Source organism: Lichenostomus cassidix, chromosome 1 (assembly GCF_008360975.1).
Source record: "Lichenostomus cassidix isolate B80296 chromosome 1, HeHo_3.0, whole genome shotgun sequence".
NCBI lineage: Eukaryota > Metazoa > Chordata > Aves > Passeriformes > Meliphagidae > Lichenostomus > Lichenostomus cassidix.
In genome coordinates, this window is record NC_139479.1 from 29,351,445 (window position 1) to 29,370,296 (window position 18,852).

The 18,852-nt window shown below is 41.1% G+C and overlaps 1 protein-coding gene across 5 annotated transcripts in view; it reads left to right on the forward strand.

Moving 5' to 3' along the window:
• Positions 1-222: 222 nt before the first annotated feature.
• Positions 223-18,852, forward strand: part of RFX8 (regulatory factor X8) — a 32,837-nt gene continuing 14,207 nt past the window's right edge. For 2 of the 5 annotated variants that reach the window (XM_085054599.1, XM_085054634.1), the window contains exons 1-11: positions 223-380; positions 3,683-3,806; positions 6,524-6,585; positions 8,049-8,135; positions 12,508-12,558; positions 14,008-14,071; positions 15,073-15,207; positions 15,287-15,364; positions 15,893-16,006; positions 16,652-16,802; positions 18,206-18,264. In XM_085054599.1, the coding sequence (XP_084910725.1) occupies positions 289-380; positions 3,683-3,806; positions 6,524-6,585; positions 8,049-8,135; positions 12,508-12,558; positions 14,008-14,071; positions 15,073-15,207; positions 15,287-15,364; positions 15,893-16,006; positions 16,652-16,802; positions 18,206-18,264 (1,017 nt within the window). In that variant the 5' untranslated portion in view covers positions 223-288. The remainder of the gene's footprint in view (positions 381-3,682; positions 3,807-6,523; positions 6,586-8,048; positions 8,136-12,507; positions 12,559-14,007; positions 14,072-15,072; positions 15,208-15,286; positions 15,365-15,892; positions 16,007-16,651; positions 16,803-18,205; positions 18,265-18,852) is intronic. The other 3 variants (XM_085054606.1, XM_085054616.1, XM_085054625.1) reach the window with 3 other exon arrangements.

The following is an 18,852-nucleotide window of genomic DNA, read 5'->3' on the forward strand; positions in this document are numbered from 1 at the left end:
TGCTGGGATCCCGCAGGTCGCGGTGCTGGGATCCCGCAGGTCGCGGTGCTGGGATCCCGCAGGTCGCGGTGCTGGGATCCCGCAGGTCGCGGTGCTGGGATCCCGCAGGTCGCGGTGCTGGGATCCCGCAGGTCGCGGTGCGGGGATCCCGCATGTCGCGGTGCGGGAAGCGCCAAGGAGCGCCCGTGTCCCGCGGGGCTGCGCGGGGTCGCGCGGGGCGGGCGTTACCCACCGGCCGTTACCCGACGGCCCCCACCCAGCGGCGCCGGCCCCGCCAGCCCCGTACCAATGGACGACACGGAACAGCAGCCCGCCCCGGAGCCGGCCGAGATGGCTTATTTCGGCCCCACTTCCCTCACCTACCTCCCCGTGCTCCAGTGGTGGGTGCTGTCCCCTTGCCCGCTGCAGGGCCGCGCCGTGGCTGAGGATGGAGCGGGGAGGTGGCGCGGCTGTTTCTCCCTTGCCGGGGGGCTAGCAGGATCTGCCTTGCCACAGCGAGTGGAGGGGTCCTGCTTTTAACTCTTCTAGCGGTTTCAGAGGGCAAGAGTCTGGTTTGCTGCAAAGGCCCCGTCATCATGGTGACGCATAAACGATACCAGGAAAGCAGGGGAATTTTCCTGGAAGTCCATGTGGTTTGACATGGGGGAAACGGGATTTTGTCTCAGCCTGCCCACTGGTTTGAATCTGGCTCCTGGGAACCATCCACTTGGTGCGGTGCTGCAGGGCAGCTGGCGAGGATCTCTCCGGCTGGACCACTCGTGCCTGGTGGGCTCCTAGAGCACACGGGTGGCTGCGAGTGGGTGCCACGCTGGCACTCAGGGTGAAGCTGGGCATTCGATATCCTCCGAGGTTACATTTTCTTGAGCTGAAGATTATGGTCGAACTCCTTAAGGAGAAACTTTCTGTAGTGAAGTTGTCACCATTGTTTTCTTGGGCTTTGAGAAGAGCATTATGTGCCAGGTGACAGCCAAAGGGAAACCAGGGGTACTTTTCTTCTCTCCCCAAGCACAGATTAGTCCTGCTAGTAAATAGGGTTGAAACTTTGTGTGAAACAGTAACAACACATACAAACTTTTAGCTTGTCAGAGAGTAATCTTAAATCATTTTATTCCCCCTCTCAGTAATACCTGAGCAGTGGGAGTTAGTCTGTGTTTTTACTGTGATAAAGATACCATTGCTCCTATTTTAAAAGGGCTGAAGGAGGAGATTCATACAAGGTCATTCATCCAACAGGTTTGAGACACAGCATAAAACTGAATCATAAGCAATCCTTGAAAGGATGAGCTTATAATTTTTATCATCGTGACAACCTTCTTTTCATGTTTTGAAAAACCTTAAATGTTCAGCTTCGTTTTACAGCTGGTGCATCTCCAATAGCAAACCAGGTTTTGGTCCAGAAATGGTTTAACAGCAGACTTGCCAACCTGTAAATAGCCTGGCTGCTGAAGGTTCACATATAATAGCTGGCAAACCCTACACACTTGGAGTCGATGTGAGGTCCTAAAAGCAACCCAATAATAAACCCCACACAGTGCGTGGATACCTAGTAGATAAATGGAGGAGGTCTTTCCCCTTGTGCTTTTGCTTTAACCTCTACCTTTCTCCCTTTCCACGCTTTCCTTTTGATTTTGTTGTCTTTATTCACAGTTTTGTTTTGATGCATGGCATAAAAACTCAGGTTTTGAAAACCTTGGGGCTAATAAGCACGAAGATGAGTGCTGTGTTCTTTTCTGTGTGAATTTCTTTTTCCTAATAGATATATTTTTGTATTACGTGTCAGCACTAAGAAGTTGTTTGAATTATTATTTGAAAAAGACTGGCAGTTTAATAGACAATAAATTCACAAAATGGCATTCCCAAATACTTTGTCACTAAGTAGTTAAATGCTGAGGGAAAACTATTGGCAGAAACCAACTACCAAAGCATGGATTAATTTCTGATGCACTTCCAATGATTCTTGTGGTGTTATATTAAGGATGAATTTAAGTTTAATCTCCTCTGAGACTGCTCAATTGTGAAGGGTTTTGAGATGCTCTAGAAGAAAAAGCATTTCTGCCTGCTAGGAGACAGAGCTCGTCAGGACTTTTACCTAGAATAAATTTCATTTACCTTTTAGCCTGATGACGGGAAATACCCCATTAGAGCAGCAGATCCCCTATCTCTGGGTGCCAGTTCCTGCTCACATCTAGCCATAAAGCCTTTGCTCTTGGATGCTGGGGCTGGAGGTGGTGAGGAGCTGGCAGGAAGCCCAGCACAGCTCAGCCTTGGCAGCACCAGCCTCTTGGGTTGGTGGGTGAGAAGATGGTCTTCAACAAGGTATAAGTGAGGCCTTTGGGGGTCTTTTGCTAGGGAGGAAATCTGGGTGAAGCAGACAGCCTTCTTCAATGGAAAAAGGGGAGGAGGCACAAATAACAGGTGAGGTAGACATCATCAAGCTGCACAGAGAACATCTTCTTTCTCAGTCTGTTCTAGCAATCCAATTTGCTGTAGACCTTATCCACTGTCTACTGCCAATGCAACTAAGATAAAGAACACAGTTGCCTGAAATCAGGCTACTAAAACAGAGGATGCTGATTTAAAATCCACCTGACTTATCTCACCTTATCTCTGGTGAATGTGAAAAGTCTGCTTTCCCAACCAACTCAATCATCAGTAAATACACAGTGAATAACTGGCACTGTGCTGCACTAGCTGATAAATTAATTAAATATGCGTAAATAATTTGGTAGAACGGAAACAGAGAGCAAGAAACTACCATGATATGAGCAATGTGTCATGCTTTGAGAATTAATCTCTCTGCTCCTTCGCTTCAGCTCTGCTCCTGTATTTGTACTGCAGCCTATTACCTTCTGACATCAAAACCACTGGCATTATCTTATAATTAAAGATCATCTTTTTCCTGGTAAAGGTAATATCTTAAGCTAATAAATAACCAAGTTTATGTCTCCCTCACCTTATTCACACAAGTAGTTGCATTTACTTGACTATGACCATTTTGATAAGTAGGATGAATCAGGGGTTTGGTGAAAACACGGATATTTAAACACCTAAGCCCGTTTCAGTCCTGGCAGTTCTGTTATATAGTAACTGTAAATTAAAATTCTGTTCTCTTATTAAACCTGTCCTAAAATCCATGAAGTAATATGAAAACAGTATGTGGTCCTTTACAGTTTGTGCACTTCATCCCAAAACACTATATTGCACATTTTAGGTGGAAAAATATTCTTTTTTTTGGTATAGTGGATGCCTTTCTATTTAGATTACCAAAGTTAGATCCTTTGATATAACAACATTTTGGATATGAGAAATTCTAATACTGTCTGTATTGGTGTTAATGTCATCATGGTATTCCTAAGTTATATTGTTTTTATTAAAAAATTATGAGAACTTGTTCATTTCTTAGCAGAATCTCACACGACCTCTCTTACATGTTGAAAACAATGAAAATAGAGCTTTAAAAGTTGAAAATAATCAGAGAATATACATACATATATTTATATGAAAAAGTATATTGTTTCCCAGGATACAGATTAACACAAAGGAAGTACTCTTTTTGATTCTATGCTTCTATAAAATCAGAGTGACTATTACAGAGTTCACTGTAAATCTGATCAAGTATTAAAATCTAACAATTCTTTCTTCTAACTCTGACATAAACCAATTGATTATTTTTGTTTTAAAGGCTAGCTGATAATTTCTATTTGTGTGGAGGATGCACTGTACCCTGTCGGCTACTATATGAGCTGTATATTGAAACCTGCAATCCAGATTTCAAGATTCAAGTACATCCATCCACCTTTGGAAAGGTACAGAGTAGATAGGATATACAAGATAAGAAGTAGGGATGCCTAAACAGAAAGCCTGATCATCAACTATACACACTGCATATCAAAAGAGGTTAAATAACAGAGAAGAATGCATTGTAATGAATTATGCTTGTGCATTTTCTAATGTATTTCTGGTAAGCCCTCATGTAGATGCATTTATACTAGAGAAAGAGTATTGTTTGGGATGGAATTTATTTTCTTCAGGGAACTGGTGTATGATAAACTAGCAAAGATTTATTTTGCCAATATATTTTAGAAAGTTTTACCAGTTTTCTGTTTTTAACACCAGAAAGTTAAACAATTCATTCCAAGGAGATGATTCTTCTGTCTTTAAAATATACCTTCGGTTGTTACATAATTTTATACTTTCCCTTTTAAGTATACTTGAGGAGATCTTGCTCCAAACACACCCTAAAAAGTTGTACAGCATCATCCAAGCAAAACAAATGCAGATGTAAAACTGAATCTCCTTCGAGTTCCACTCTTCTATGACACAGAGGTTGATACAACCCACAGAAAAATTACCACTTAGAAATCCCAATTGCAACCAACACCCATAGCTATTCAATATTTTTAAACAAATTAAGGAAGATAGAAAGCCTTGTGATTATTTCTTGTTCAAGACATTTTGTTCAGAACTTCCTATTTTTTACTGCTAACATTCTGTTAGTTCTCATAGTAAGAGTTTCTAAGCATTGTTTTAACACAAGCCCAAAATAATTTAAGTACAAGTTGTACCTGAAGTCAATTTCATTTTTGTGGCTAACCCCATTCTTGGAACCATTTATCTCAATTCAGTTGAATCTAATTTTTTTACTGGATAAGTTAAATCACTTTCACTGAAAATTAAGATTTGAGTGAGTGATCCAGTCTGATTTATTACCATAGTGAATCATCACACATCAGCTAAGACCATGGGTAGAGTTTGCCTGGCTCAGCATAGACATTGGCCATAAAGATTGTCGCCTTAAAAATCTCTAGGTACCCAATGGAGAGAAATAAGTAGTTACATGTTTTCTCACACAAAATGAGTCACCTCAGACAACTCAAATGAAAGGGGCATCAGAAATGCCATTTGTTTTTCCCCATTGACTACATAGTCTGCAGCGACTGGCTTAGACTTTTCTACCTTGTAGCCATGTAGGTGAGATTAATCCCATCCTGCCAGTAGCCTTCCAGTGCTCCAGCACAACTGAGTTACTGCCTGTAAGCTAAGCCTTCTTGTGGTTTCCCTTAATGTGCTTTACTTCTAAGCTGGGACAGGCACAGATGAAGCATGAGTCTGGTCACACCGAAGAGCTGATGAGCCAGAGCTGCTACAGGCTGGTGCTTGCAACTATTTGCTCGCAGCCTTAACCAGTCCAGTGCATTGCAGTGCAAGTTAACACATCCCAAAGCTGGGGTGCAGCTCCCCAGTACTTTGAAATGGTCTGTTCTGGAGCAGGAGAATGGACCATGTAGCAAGAAGCCAAGGAGAGCAGGAACTGCAGCAACCCTGGTTTAAACTAAGAGTGCACATGCAGTCAGTTACCACAGCCTGTAATGGGCTGAGCTATTAATAATTTACCAGGCTGTAGTAACCTGTCTGGTCCATGCATGTGAACTGCAAGTCCAGCCCCATGTGGATCAAACTATGGTGATTGAAGACCCTGCTAATCTCTTCTGCCCTATCCCTCTGCCCAAATACATCACTGTTGCTGTAGAAATGGCAGTGGGGGAAAGGATATGTCTTGTGCCACAAAAGCCCCCATTTCATAGGCTGTCCTTTTAGGAAAATGGGATTATGCTAAACTATCAATTTGAGAAAGGGAACAACTGGGGTGGGTGCATGCAGAAACATGCAAGGAACAGGACCATCATTAAAACTGGAGGTGCACATTAATGAATCCTTTATCAGGCCTTTGGACCAATGACACACACTGCACAGAGTCCAACTTGTGCTGCTGAGTGGTGACTCTCCTCTCTCCTCTCTAATGTGGAGTAAATCCTCAGTCAATTCCTGGTATATCGGGAATGTTAGGGTATGCTGGGCTAGTCCTGGACTCAGGTGTCCTGAGTTAGTCTCTGTCTTCACAGGACAACTCATGCAGGATGATCATAGTGAAGTGGATTATTATCCTGACAGTATCTAATTACTCTCTAGAGCCTAACCTTGACAGATGCTGCATAACCTCAGTTCACATCACCACGGTGGTCAAATGGTTGCTTTGCAGCTTGATGATTCAGGTCCTCTTAAGACAGATAAGTCAGGCTCTATCCTGTCAGTACACCTTCCAAGAGTAAGTGGGTAGGTGAAGTCCCTTGTGTAAGTCCCACTTAAATGAATAAGGCTTGACGGTCTGGCAGAGTATGGGACCATCAGGGCACCTTCAAGTTCCCCTAGCAGATTGATCCTGCCCTGGCTGCAGGGGATCTCCTGGTCTGAGCACTGTTTTCCAGTGCAAGGTTAAACAGACTACTCTAAAAAAAATTCTACCTGAGATATGTAATCCCTTAAATTACTTAGCCTTGGATCCACAAAAGCCAGATTCAATTTACTTCAAGAGTTATCATTTGAGAGGTATGTAAGAACAAGTATTAGCCTGGAAGTGATGAAAAGCAAACAAAATGATTAAAGACAAAAGAATGTGACAGATACATTTTCTCATCTTAGAATGAATTGCTGAGTATCTCTAATTTTCTGTTTGTTTATACAGCTTATTCAGTTAGTTTTCCCGGGCCTGGTAACAAGAAAGCGGACCACAGCAGGGAGTATCAGGTATTTGGTTTGTTTCCTTTCTTTGAAAATGTTATTTAAAACTATTCCAATAAATTTTAAAGTGGCTGGCTTTTCATCCCCAGCACTGTAATACAGCAGCTGAATTGTTGTTTGCAAGTCTGTAAGACAACACAAGATCCAGAGTAATTCATGGTGGAACCAAGAACATTAAAATACACAAGGACATTAAATAGTTCCATGAAAACCACATCAGATCTGCTTTGGTAGGGCATGAATTCCAGACCAGACTGCTTTTTAAAAGACCTTAGTGCTCTAATTTGTACTGGCTATTAACAGCATGGTTTGCATGAGGCATCTGCCAGACGTCACAACCTTACTGAGAGCTCTGCAGACACTGGGTCTCCAGGCCAGGAAAGACTGGCTCTAGGATGCACAGGGGTGGCAGCCGTGATTATTGTCTGTATTGTGCTTTTCCATGGTCAGTGGAAATGTTGTACAGTTTCAAACAATTTAAATCAGACAACTTCAGATCCTCCTCCTAAATATTCTGTCTTTTCCCTTCCCTCTCTTCTAGAGCACAGAGAGTTTGATGCTTTTTCATATCCAAAGTTATACCCACGCTCTGAACATCCAGACTGGGAAAAGGGATGTTTTAAGGACATTGAGACAGAGCAATTTTACAAATAATTTGTGTAGCTGTCAAGTATGGGCTTTGAGAACAACATGCCCTTACTTGTTCTGTGACTTGTCTCCACTAGTCTGGACTTGCTATCAGCTTGAGCCAGGAGATTCTTTATTTTGGAAGTGCCTCACCACAGACACACCCAGGCTCCTCCTCATGGCAGACAGGATTTGGGATAGTGTTTGGTAGATCCCAACCTCCATGCTCTCTCTTCCCATCAGCAGAAGGTTACCTGCTCCTGGCTGCAGGTGGCCCCAAACCACAGCACTGCTCCCCAGGCTTCCCGGTGCCCCAGCCTGGGAAGAGCCAGCTGATAGCACCTTGGTAGCAGAGATGGTCATTGATGCTCACTGAGCTCAGACAAATTTTAGAGAAGGTCTGGCAGTTCTCTTGAGCTTTAGCTTTCCATGACCACTGGTGGGCCGTTCAGTCACTGTGTTAAATGGTCATGCTAAATGGTAGTCCAGTCACTGTGCTACGGTAAATGGTCAAGGAACAGTTGCACTGAGTCCTTCAACTTCCATGGGGATATGGGGACCTCTGTCTGCTAAGAGTCTGGTTCCAGACTTCACTAACTGTCCTGTACAAATCTGTTGCACTCCATTTACTGGCTTAACTTTTATTTCATTTAGAAGAAGGCATCATTCTAGGGCAAAAACTGTTAAAAAGAGTTTGTAAAGGTTTGTGCAATTACTTTCTGTAGGGTAAAATAAATATTCAACAGAATTTAAAAAACAAATATAGCTTTTTCTACTTCATCTTTTCTTGGTGAAATAGAATGACATGAAATATGCCATTTCATATTTTTTTAATTTTCTAGATATCATTATGATGGAATAGCTATCAAGAAGGAGTCTTCCTTTTATGCACGTTTTTGCTGTCTTCTTTATGAACAAAATTATCTCAGGTTTGTCTTTTTAAATGTTTTAATCAAAAAATGTCACATGACAATCCCTATCTTTTCTGTCCATGAAAGTCTGTAAATCATCTGTTGAATACTGGCAGTAGCATTATATTTTTCTTCTCATTATAAACACTATGAAAGTTCCGTGCCATTAAGTGCTATGCCGTAATAGACATGCTACATTTTGGAAACAGACCCTGCCTAATTAGACTTCCTAAAGTTTGACATTTTAGCCATGTAGATCTTAAGACCAGGAACTTGTGCTGAACCTGAAAGAAGAGATTAATATATTGAGATTCTAAAGGGGGGCTCAAAAAATCATATGAAAATGGCTCCATGACATTCTACCACCTTCCTCATTACAGAGTAGGCAGAAGAATCATATGAATGTATAAATGACTCCACTGTTGTGAAGAGTCCTACTCACAATCATGTTATCTAGGGTTTTTACTACTTGAAACAGTACTTCAAAAATACTTCATTCTCTTGGTTTTAAAATACCAGATTTTAAAATCACCTCTTGTAAGAGAACACAAATAAGAAAATGTGTAAGACAAGTATAAATGGATTGCAAAATTTAAAAGCCTAAAAGTCTAAAATGAATGTCAGACACTTTGGTAGATTAAAATGTAGACAGGAGCATGTTGTGGGCAGGAGAGAAAGAATTCTCATGGTTAAACTCAGGGTTCAGATAAACAAACCACAGGCTTGCATTTCTTCCCAGAAAAAAAAAAAAAAGGAAATGCTGCCATTCTGCAGCAGTTTTACACTCCTTTGCACAAAAGAAAAAAAAAAAAGGTGCAGTCTATGCCTTGGACACTGAAGACCAGGCTTGTATCCTTATTCTCTTGCAGCCTTGTACATTACTTTAGTGTATATATGGGTAAATTCTGTAATTTGGTTTCCATTCTTTAATATGGAGATACAGTTTTATTCTGTGGCATGAAGGCTAGGGGCATACAAGTCAGCCTACTAAGGACCCAGATATCTGGTGATGCTGCAGCTGGTTCCGTGTCTGTGATATTTTATATAATATTTACTTACTTGAGTGCATGTTTTACTTACTTGAGTGCATGATTTGGAAGAGCATGGAAAAAATACACCCATAGGTGTGTTGCCTTCTTCACAGGTTTTATGACAGAGTAATGTCGCAGAAGTCCACAGAGGGACAAGGGTAAATCATGGGACAGGACAGAGGATCAGGTTCTGTAGCTGATCGACTGGCAGTCAGTTGTTGTGAGACTAAACAAATTATTCATAGGAAATTTGAAGCTGGTTTCCCATGGCACCCTTACTGAAGTGATATCCTTCACTTCCTCTGGACCCAGTATAACCAGAACAGTTATACAACTCTAAAGTTTGACATTCACAATGAGGAAAAACCTTGTCCACTGTTTAAGAAATATTGCAGGTCTGTGGCTAAGTCTCTGCTGGTCTTCCCTTTCAGAGAAAGAAAGGTGTTCCCCTGGAGCATCACTTGAAAATAGCAATCTTGATGGACATAAAAGGAAAGCTGGTAGTTCTAGTCATATGAGAGATGAGAGAGAAAAGAATGATTTGAACTGTTGCTGTTTTTTCCTCCCAGCACAGAAAAATGAGGAAAAAATTTAAAAAGGAGGAACCAAAGAAGTAATGTTAGTTAAATTTGGGGCAGGTGTAGAAAGGACTTCAGCCACAGCCAAAGGGAGACAGACACACCACACATGCCAGCATAGCTTCTGTCTTTGGCCCTCCTCATGGAAATGAGCCATCTCCTCTGATGGGCTGGATGTCACTCTTGCTTAACCATGGGGGAGCTGCTGCCCTGGCTGCAGGCCTCCCTATTCTTCTCCACAGCTAGAGGTGCCTGCCCAGACACCTGCTCCTAAAAAACTGTATTTAATTTGGCCAAGCCAAGGAATAGGATGTGGATTTCAGGGAAGGCGCTGACATCAACCAGCCATCTACTGATCCTGATATTGTTTCTTGAAATAAACACCTGTCCTATTGAGGAAAGGCTGAGAGAGCTGGCATTCTTCAGCCTGGAGAAGAGAAGGCTCCAGGAAGACCTTGTAGCACCTTCCAGTACCTAAAGGGGGCCAACAAGAAAGCTGGGGAAAGACTTTGTACAGGGGCATGTAGGGATGGGACAGGGCAATGACTTCTAACTGAAAGAGCTTAGATTAGATATTAGGAAGAAATTATTTGTGGTGAAGGTGGTGAGGCACTGGAACAGGTCACCCAGAAAAGCTGTGGATTCCCATCCCTGGAAATGTTAAAGGCTGGGTTGGATGGGGCTTTGAGCAACCTGGTCTAATGGAAGGTGTCCCTGTCCCCAGCAGTGGGGTTGGACTGGATAACCCTTGAAGGTCCCTTACAAACCAAACTATTCTATGATTCTGTGATTCTATAGCTTTTCAGATAAAAACAATTCAAAATATAAAGATCATATTCAGACAAAGATCGTCTTTCTAGTTGCAGTAGGAAAGGTCTTTAACTACAAAACGATCTTGTCTGATGCTTCCTTCCTTTAAGACAATTTTAAGAAGACACTAAGCTGTTGATCAAAGCCAGACAACTGAAATTAGAACAGCTTTCACTCTAAATGCAGATACATGTCCCTGTCCCAAGCCAACATGCAGGTCCACAACACCTGGGTAGATGGGTGTCACAATTACTTCTTAGTATCTCATGTAGCACAGCAGAAGAAAATAGAGAGAAAGCAGTGAAAAAGCACAAAACACAGCCAGAGAAGCATGAGTAGCACAATTCTGAGAGAAATAATTAGGTCACATAAAAAAAAATCATCTGCTCCAACTAAATAAGTGAGTTAGTTTCCACTTGCAAGGCATTTTTTACATTCCTTACAATTAAGTCACGAAGGAAATACCTCATCTTTGCTGTCCTCTCAGTAGGATTCACTTTTTGAAATCATCGTTAATTTTTCATGATCCAGTGAAACTGATAAAACCAGCAATGGAAAATTCTAGATTGTTTTTTACTTATAAAATTGAAATTTAGAAAAGGTAATTAAAACGTGAAGATTTTTTTTACCTGCAAGAAGAGCTTTTGTTCTCATATAGGTAATTATATGTATACACACGGTTGGGTATTTGACCTATAACACCTCCATTTTTGAGAGTGTGTGGGCATGGAAATTTCCAAATCAGAGTGAAGAAGGTTTGTAATGTACCATTTTAGTGCAGTCCAGTGCCAGTGTGTTGTCTAGACCCTTCTAATGGGATATACTTCCCTGGCTTGTTGCCATTTTTCTCTGGCAGAGGCTAGGGGTATCTGTTGCAGTAGTGAAGGTGTCCTAAATAACCACTGCGCCCTCCCATGCCTGAATAAAGTCCAACATGCAGATGCTTTTTCTGTCACATCTACCAGAGGGGAAAGTGGATCCCTGAGCCCAGCTGAGAGACCACAGCATCCATCCAGCTGGTGGGTTGGTGAAGAAACTTTGAATCACTCTTTTTAATTACTGAAAAGGATATTTCTTGACCATGATAGCCAGCAATTGATATGGTGCTGGTAGTGAGGAACTCGGCTTCTGAAGGATCTGGCAGCTTGGGAGCTATGGTTGTTGGTGTCACAGAAATGGCAGTAAGATTATAATGGTTTGCCTTTAAATACCAAGAAGGTGCTTGCATTTTGACAGTCAGTGGGACCTCAGATGTATCAGGGTTGGAACATATTCACACAAGGACTGATGAGGCTAGTCTTACACAGCACCTGTGAATTGGTTCATTTAGAAATTTTCAATTATATGAAGCTATGTATACCGCAGCTCTGATGATGATGCTATGAAAATAGTATAAATACATGCAACTGTAGTCAATGAAGTCTCCAACTGTATTACAGACATTAAGGGAATATGGTATTTACTGATTTGCATTACAATAGAACGTGTTCCCTCTTGGAATGGAAGCTTTGACGACAAGCTCTGCCTAAAATGGTACTTGGTCTGGCTCAGAGTACAGCAGTGCTTAAAAATGTCATTGAATTTTGGTTCTGTAAGAGTTGCTTTTTTGATTCTAGTAATTGGCAAGATCTAGGCTCCTGACTGTCTAGTGAAGCAAACCTATTATTTTTTCATTAAAAAGTTTGATACGATTCTAGCAAATTAGCTTTTCTAATTTCTGTGTAATCTGACAGTCAACACTGTGCACATTCACCACCTTCCCTCCTTTCATTTTTATTTTGTCCTTCCCATTTGTGCATCTGTTATTCTTTATTTCCCCATTCTTGTATTTCCCATTTTAGCTCTAGTTCCCACCCCATAGCATCGCCCAAACTCTGCAAGAGATATGGTGAAACTCCTTGTGATTTTGCTGTCTCCCGTTTTCCCCTTCTCCCATCCACCTCCTCTTTTGTGTGTTCCATCTTTACCCAGGCACTGCTCTCCGGGGGAAGTGAGCATCTCTGATGTGCAGCCAAGCACCAGGTGAGTTCCAGCCCCCTTTGCTAACAGTGGGAGCACTTAGAACTGTTAATGTCCTGCTGGTATTTGCACTTAACCATCACTGAGCTCCTGGCTGGCTGCTGGGGCACAGAGGAACCCGTGCAGCACTCCTTGTGTCTCCTCGCTGTCCCTGTGCCAGGGGAGCGGGGAGCCAGTCTGCCAAGGGAGCCAACGCACTGGAGGCAAGTGATGCTGATATGTGTTGCCATAGTAGCAGCAGCAGAAGATACAGCTGGCCGCCTTCTCAGGCAGAGCAGGAGCTGGAAAATACTCATTAATTTTATTTCACAGGCTTCAGAAATCTGCAGGAAGGACCCATTTGAAAGAAGTGTTATGAAACATCTCTACTTACATGTGTTTGCCTTTGTCCAGTCACCACCTCTAAAATGTTCGGGGGAAAGAGTCACCAGCACTACCAAGCATACTCAGCATGAATGTTGTGCCCCGTCTTGGGCAGCCAAAATGGTTGTCCCTGGAGCACAGCCTTCATGGCATGGAGTAGGGCAGAGGGAAAGGTGGAAAGGGTCAGTCCTGCGGATAATGGGGCTTATGAGGCTGGAGTTTACAGGCAGATGAGTTGTTACATTTTGTCCTCCGACCCTTCAGGATGTATGGTGGTACCCTGGTTTGTAATACATCATAGCAGTGAAACCCAGCAGCCAGAATCTGATTAGATAGCCTGCCACCCTTCAAAGCAGCCAGGTCCAACAGAACCTTTGAGTTTGAAATGCCTTCAGAGACAGTGAGCAGGTGTCAGCAGCAGATGGAGGCTTGACTGGAGACACCCAGTCCATGCATCATGTTCCTTTTACAGCTAACATCGCCTCTCTCTGCTGGCATTAGCCTCAACAAAATAGGCAGGGAGAGAGCTAGGAGATAGTACAGCAAGAACACAGCCTGTTGTGCCTGCTTTTAGTGACAAGCCACTGGTCACGCCTTTGCAGGGCCAGGTAAATTCTGACTGTGTGGAACACCATGGCCGACTTGCAAAGTAAATGGGAAACAGAAACAAAATGCCATGTAAACAGATGTACGGTGCAGAAACTGTGAAACCTAAGCACAAGGATTATTATGCTTTCATTATTTTCATTTTTATAATAGTTATTACCGTTCCAAACAAACTGCAACTACAAATACAAACCCATGGTTCTGGTGCAAGAAGTTCAAAGACATTGCACTGTTAAATGGTCAATTGTCATTGAAATGAACGTTTCAGTTTTATCTTAAAATTCAGTAATTATTGTTCAGATTTGTTAGAAAATCATGAGATTACCAAATGACAGGAAAGAGAGTGGGGTTTTTTTGCCAAATACAATGCTCCAATCTAGTGCAGTTTATCCAGTTTGAGCTCATTTTCTTACTGAATACAGAATAAATCAGTGAGTTTTTGAATGTTTGCTTGACTTTTTTCTGTTACATGTTTTATCACAGTAGAAGTTCCTGGAGTTCTGAAAATGCAGATGATTGGAAGAAGAATATACAAAAAAAAGGAACAGTGAGTTTCAGATACGTTAGACATAACAAAATGTCTATCTGTGTGTTTAATTATAACTGCTATCTAATGTGTTCTGATGAAATACAGTTAGCCCATCTTCTTCAAAATAATTTTGGTCTGTGTAATCTCACTACATGCTTACTTCCTCCACTCCTATTTCACCCATTAGCTAAATATTTTTGTTGTCTTAATGTCAGCTCAAATAATTTTGTCTGTACAGAGAGCGGAAATTGCAGCTGACAGATCAGGTTTTGAATATTAGGGGAGTTAGTGGGGCACAACCTTTCTTGCCTGAGGCCCACGGTAACAGACCCTCATGCTGGTGAGACGGTGCCTTTTCAAGAGGCTCAGAGTTTATTGGCAAGAGAAGTATTTAAATACTAAGAGATCATTAAGAACAAAGAGCACAATCCCTGCCCACTGAAAAGGGCAGATGCAAAGCTAACCTGTGGCAGCTCTCTCCTCAGCGAGCTGTAATTTGCTTCTGTGCTTGACACCAGGCTTGTTGGATGTCAGCCAGCAGAGCACGAGCAACAGTTATGTGGACCAAAGTGAGGAGAAAATGAGAGATGGGATGTCTGTCTTGCTTTTACCAGTCCTGGGGTGCAGTAATGAGTGCTCTGAGGTGATGCAATGACAGCCAATGGCAAATGTGCTGTCATCCCCACAGCACAGCCAACTATCTGCAGCCTTATCCAGAGGGTTGCGTGTGTGACACAAGTGCTGTAGAAAATATATGTGGAAGACATGTGTAGCATTAAATATTCACTGGCTTTGAAAAGAAATTAATGTACAGTTTAGGATTTAAATATTTGGGCAGCCCTGCTTGTTTCTTTCACCCGCCCCTATTTTCTGAAAAAAGACAAGCATTTCTCTAAAGAAACACATCTTATTATAAAATCATGTCCTACAATTCCAAGAAAATACTTTAAAACTTTAATCAAACTGGCAAGATAATTGCAATATTTTTTTTTTTCCAATATAAATTCTGATGCATCAAGAGTAAGAATTTGCAGTATTATCCATCTGTCATTTATCTGAAGACTGAGCAAGAGACATTTCATTACCTTTCTCCTGATTTCAACCAGTTCTTCTTTGGTGAGCAAGCACAGAGTGAGACATACCCCTACGAACTGGTACGTTCAAAGTATGTAGCTGTAAAACAAGTTAGCTCTATTCCTGTGAGATCATTTTGTACCCTCTTTTTGGTCACAGATTGCACTACTTGCCAATGACTACTACAACTATTGTCAAGTTATTTTACAAATGGTGAGAGAGACCAAGCTTGACAAGGTATGACTTTTCTGTAATAACATTTGCCCTGACAACAGCAAGCAAACAGCTGTAAGGGTAAAATTGTGTCAGTGTAGCTTATTTACTTGATGGTTTGAGATAAGGTAGATGATTATTTACAAACAAAAGGAGCATTCAGTCAAGTTATTTTAAAATTCTGAATTAACACAAAATGCTCCAAAATGTGAGTTTGTAAGCATATCCTAAGCCCTCCTGGCACACCAATGAGTCTGAGCTGAGCACATAACACATAGCAATGGACACATATCTTTCATAACATCCTCATATCCATGGCACCATTCTTTGTTTCTTTCTGCTTTTGTACACTGACTGGGGAGGTTCAGCTTATTGTTGTTTCCCCAGGACACAACAACTTACGCTGGAGCCCAGCCAGGATGGGCCCAGGTAAAGAGCCCATCTCCATGGTCATTCCTTTGCTTCTGTGCTTGTGTGTTGTCTTACTGAATTACACTTCACATTCCACAAGTGTAAAATCAGTGAAAATTCACAAAGGGCTTTGTGTGACAGGTGGAAGACTGTATCATGTCATTCTGGACATCTCTGCAGCCTGAAAGAATAGAACTGATGTGCTTGCCAGATGTGTGCCAGCTGTTAAAAAGCTATGATAGGTATCTATTCAAGGTACTGTAGACACATTTGCTTGTTGTAATGATGTTATTACATGTTTGTGCCATTTTGGTAGCTCTAAGAAGGGCCCACTCTTTCTTGTGTGCTTTACAATGGGATTTTCATTTATTCCTCAACTCTATCTTTTGGCTTCTTCTGAGACAGCCCAGTATGGGTTTTGAAAAGAGCCAGTGGAATTTGGGATAGCTTCCACTTTGCTCCTATATATTAATTTGGAAGTTCCTAGTATCAATGGAATGTGCTGTTATAAATGTGGTCTGTGGTTCTGGCATGAGGTTATGTGACTGAAATTACAACTGATAATGATTTTCCAGATTATGAGATTACTTTTCCTTTCAGAACACTACTGCATTTCTCAGTGACTTTCCACATAGAAATATGCAGTTTTCTGATAAAAATAATTTGCTTCTTATTTCCAGCAGGTCATTAAGTATTGTCTAGAAATTAATTCAGGAAACAATGTTTACTCTTAGGATCTTTTTCCTTCTGCTAAAAAAAAGTAGCTTAGCTCTTGCTTAATTGGAAGAAAAAATGGGCTTTTTTACATTTGCATTTAAACTACCAATACAATTTATTTCATGCTGCTGTAAATATCTGTGGTGCACCAGTCATGTGCAGCAGCATGAATTTGTATTCTAGGAATTGGAGAACATCCTACTGCCTGATTTCCTGGAGGAGGTGCCTGCACAGCACATAGACTCAATCAGATCATTCAGTGAAAATGTTAAATGCTGGATGCTTAATCCTTTGGAAGGTTTTCCATTACTGCTCCAAACATCTAAATCTAATGGTAGGTTTGAGTAAGAGAGATATTTTCAAAAATAATCTTTGGTTAAGCTGCAGAGAAGATTGGATTACAAAACTCTTAAATTATTTTTTTAAAAATTCAGCTGATGTACCATTGATAGTATTAATGAGTTAGTTGGCATAAAGTTAAAAATAAATGGTCTTAGATAATGTGTGAGAACAGATTTAAGCCAAAATATTCCCAATTCATGGTAAGTTGAAATGTACTTAAATCTTTTTTACAGATCTGGCTCTTGCCATGATTGCTTTGGCTGTGTAGATGACCAATAATATGCAGCATGCTCTCTGAAACTCAGATATTACTGTCTCTTCCTCTTATAAGTGTCTTTATGTGATAAATTAATTAATGGCTATAACACAGTCCAATATAAAACAACAAAAGCCCTAGTCCAATAGGGAATATATGACTGACATTAGAGGAGGATTGGACAAAATCTTTACTCTACAAAGCTGTGTGTATATGTGTGTGTTTGTAAATATGTGCACACACACATATTTATACCTATTATGCTGAAGATTATGACTAAAACATCATGTTGCTCAGTTGCTCATGGAAGACCAACTCTGCAGTGCTAAAACATGGCTCCTAGGTAGGCAAAACATTGTATTAAGATATATATGCTCAATATTGCAGACAGACTTAATTTTGGCATTTCTTACGGTTGAATGCTTGACAGAGCAAACATAGTAATGTGTTTTTAACGTGTGTGTTCATAGAAATGCATGTAATTAATCAGCCCTGACCCTTTGAATATATATCCTGATCTTTCTGGTTTGTACAAACATTATAGAAACAGAAAAATTTCACTTGAAAATCATTGTCTGTCTACAGAAGTTGTTTTATACTTGATTTCCCTGCAACTGAGAAACATTTATTTTATTCTAGAGAAGGGTATTCTTGGACAATGCTTTTCATAATTACATATAACACATTATGAACAGAAGAAAAGTAGAACAAAAGAAACTAACTCTTATTAACAGTGCTGCGGAATTATAGATGCATAAAAGTGGAAATGTAAACTGTCTAAACAAAATACAGCAGGTTTAGATTTAATGTTGCTTTCATTCACCTGAAACCATACAAGTAAAAGAGCATTCATCTTAATTAGGAAGTAATAAATTTTTAAAAAATATTGAAAGACTTTTTCCTGTACATCATGGATTAATAGATTCAGTGAAGTGGTGACTTGAGCAGCTTCTCCTTGCAAGCTTTGACTGCAAGGATCCCAATTCCATCCCATCCCATAATGCTGGCTCAGTGCCCCTGCTGTGCCCACCATTACCCTCCAAAGCTCCCCTAGGGAACCACTTTCTAACTTAAAAGATCTGTCTTCATTAACGTATTTTAGACTGTAAAATATTAATGATGTGAAACATCTTTAACAGAAGCAAAAGAGTTTGTGAAAAGACTCCGGAGACAGACAGACCTTTGCAACATGGTCAAGGTATGTTCCAGAATCCATGAAAAAAAAAGGTGGGCATCTCATTCCTGACAGCAGTTTGGACTATTTTTGAAATGCTCCAATGTAGGACAACAGCAGCAGCATGGGTGTTCTTAACTCTATACCAACCATGTCATGGTCACACTCCAAGCCATTTCTTCCCACACTGTTAAGTATCCTGAGGGGACATTTTCCTCCCACTGGATTATTCTGAAAGCCTCTGAGCTGTGGCTGATGGTACTCCATGGAGAGGAGAACACAGTAGCTGGAAGGGTCAGATGAGTTTCCAGTATCTTTGCCCATTCGTGCCAAAGTCAGTTGAGGGCACATGCTGGAGCATTCCTTCCACTGGTATCCTTGGATCCTCCATATCCTTGGGTTTTCAGGTGGTCTGGGCTATAGCAGAAAAAGGAAGGTCAAATATAGGGAAGAAAGTAAAAGAGAACAGGTGGTATATTCTCTCCTTCAAACACTTAAAAGATTTTCCCAACATGCCACCTGATTTGAATCACTATTCAGATGAGAGAAGGAAAACAGGGAAGGAGGGAGGGAGAGGAACTGCAGTTTCTTGGACTACTAAATGTAGCTTTT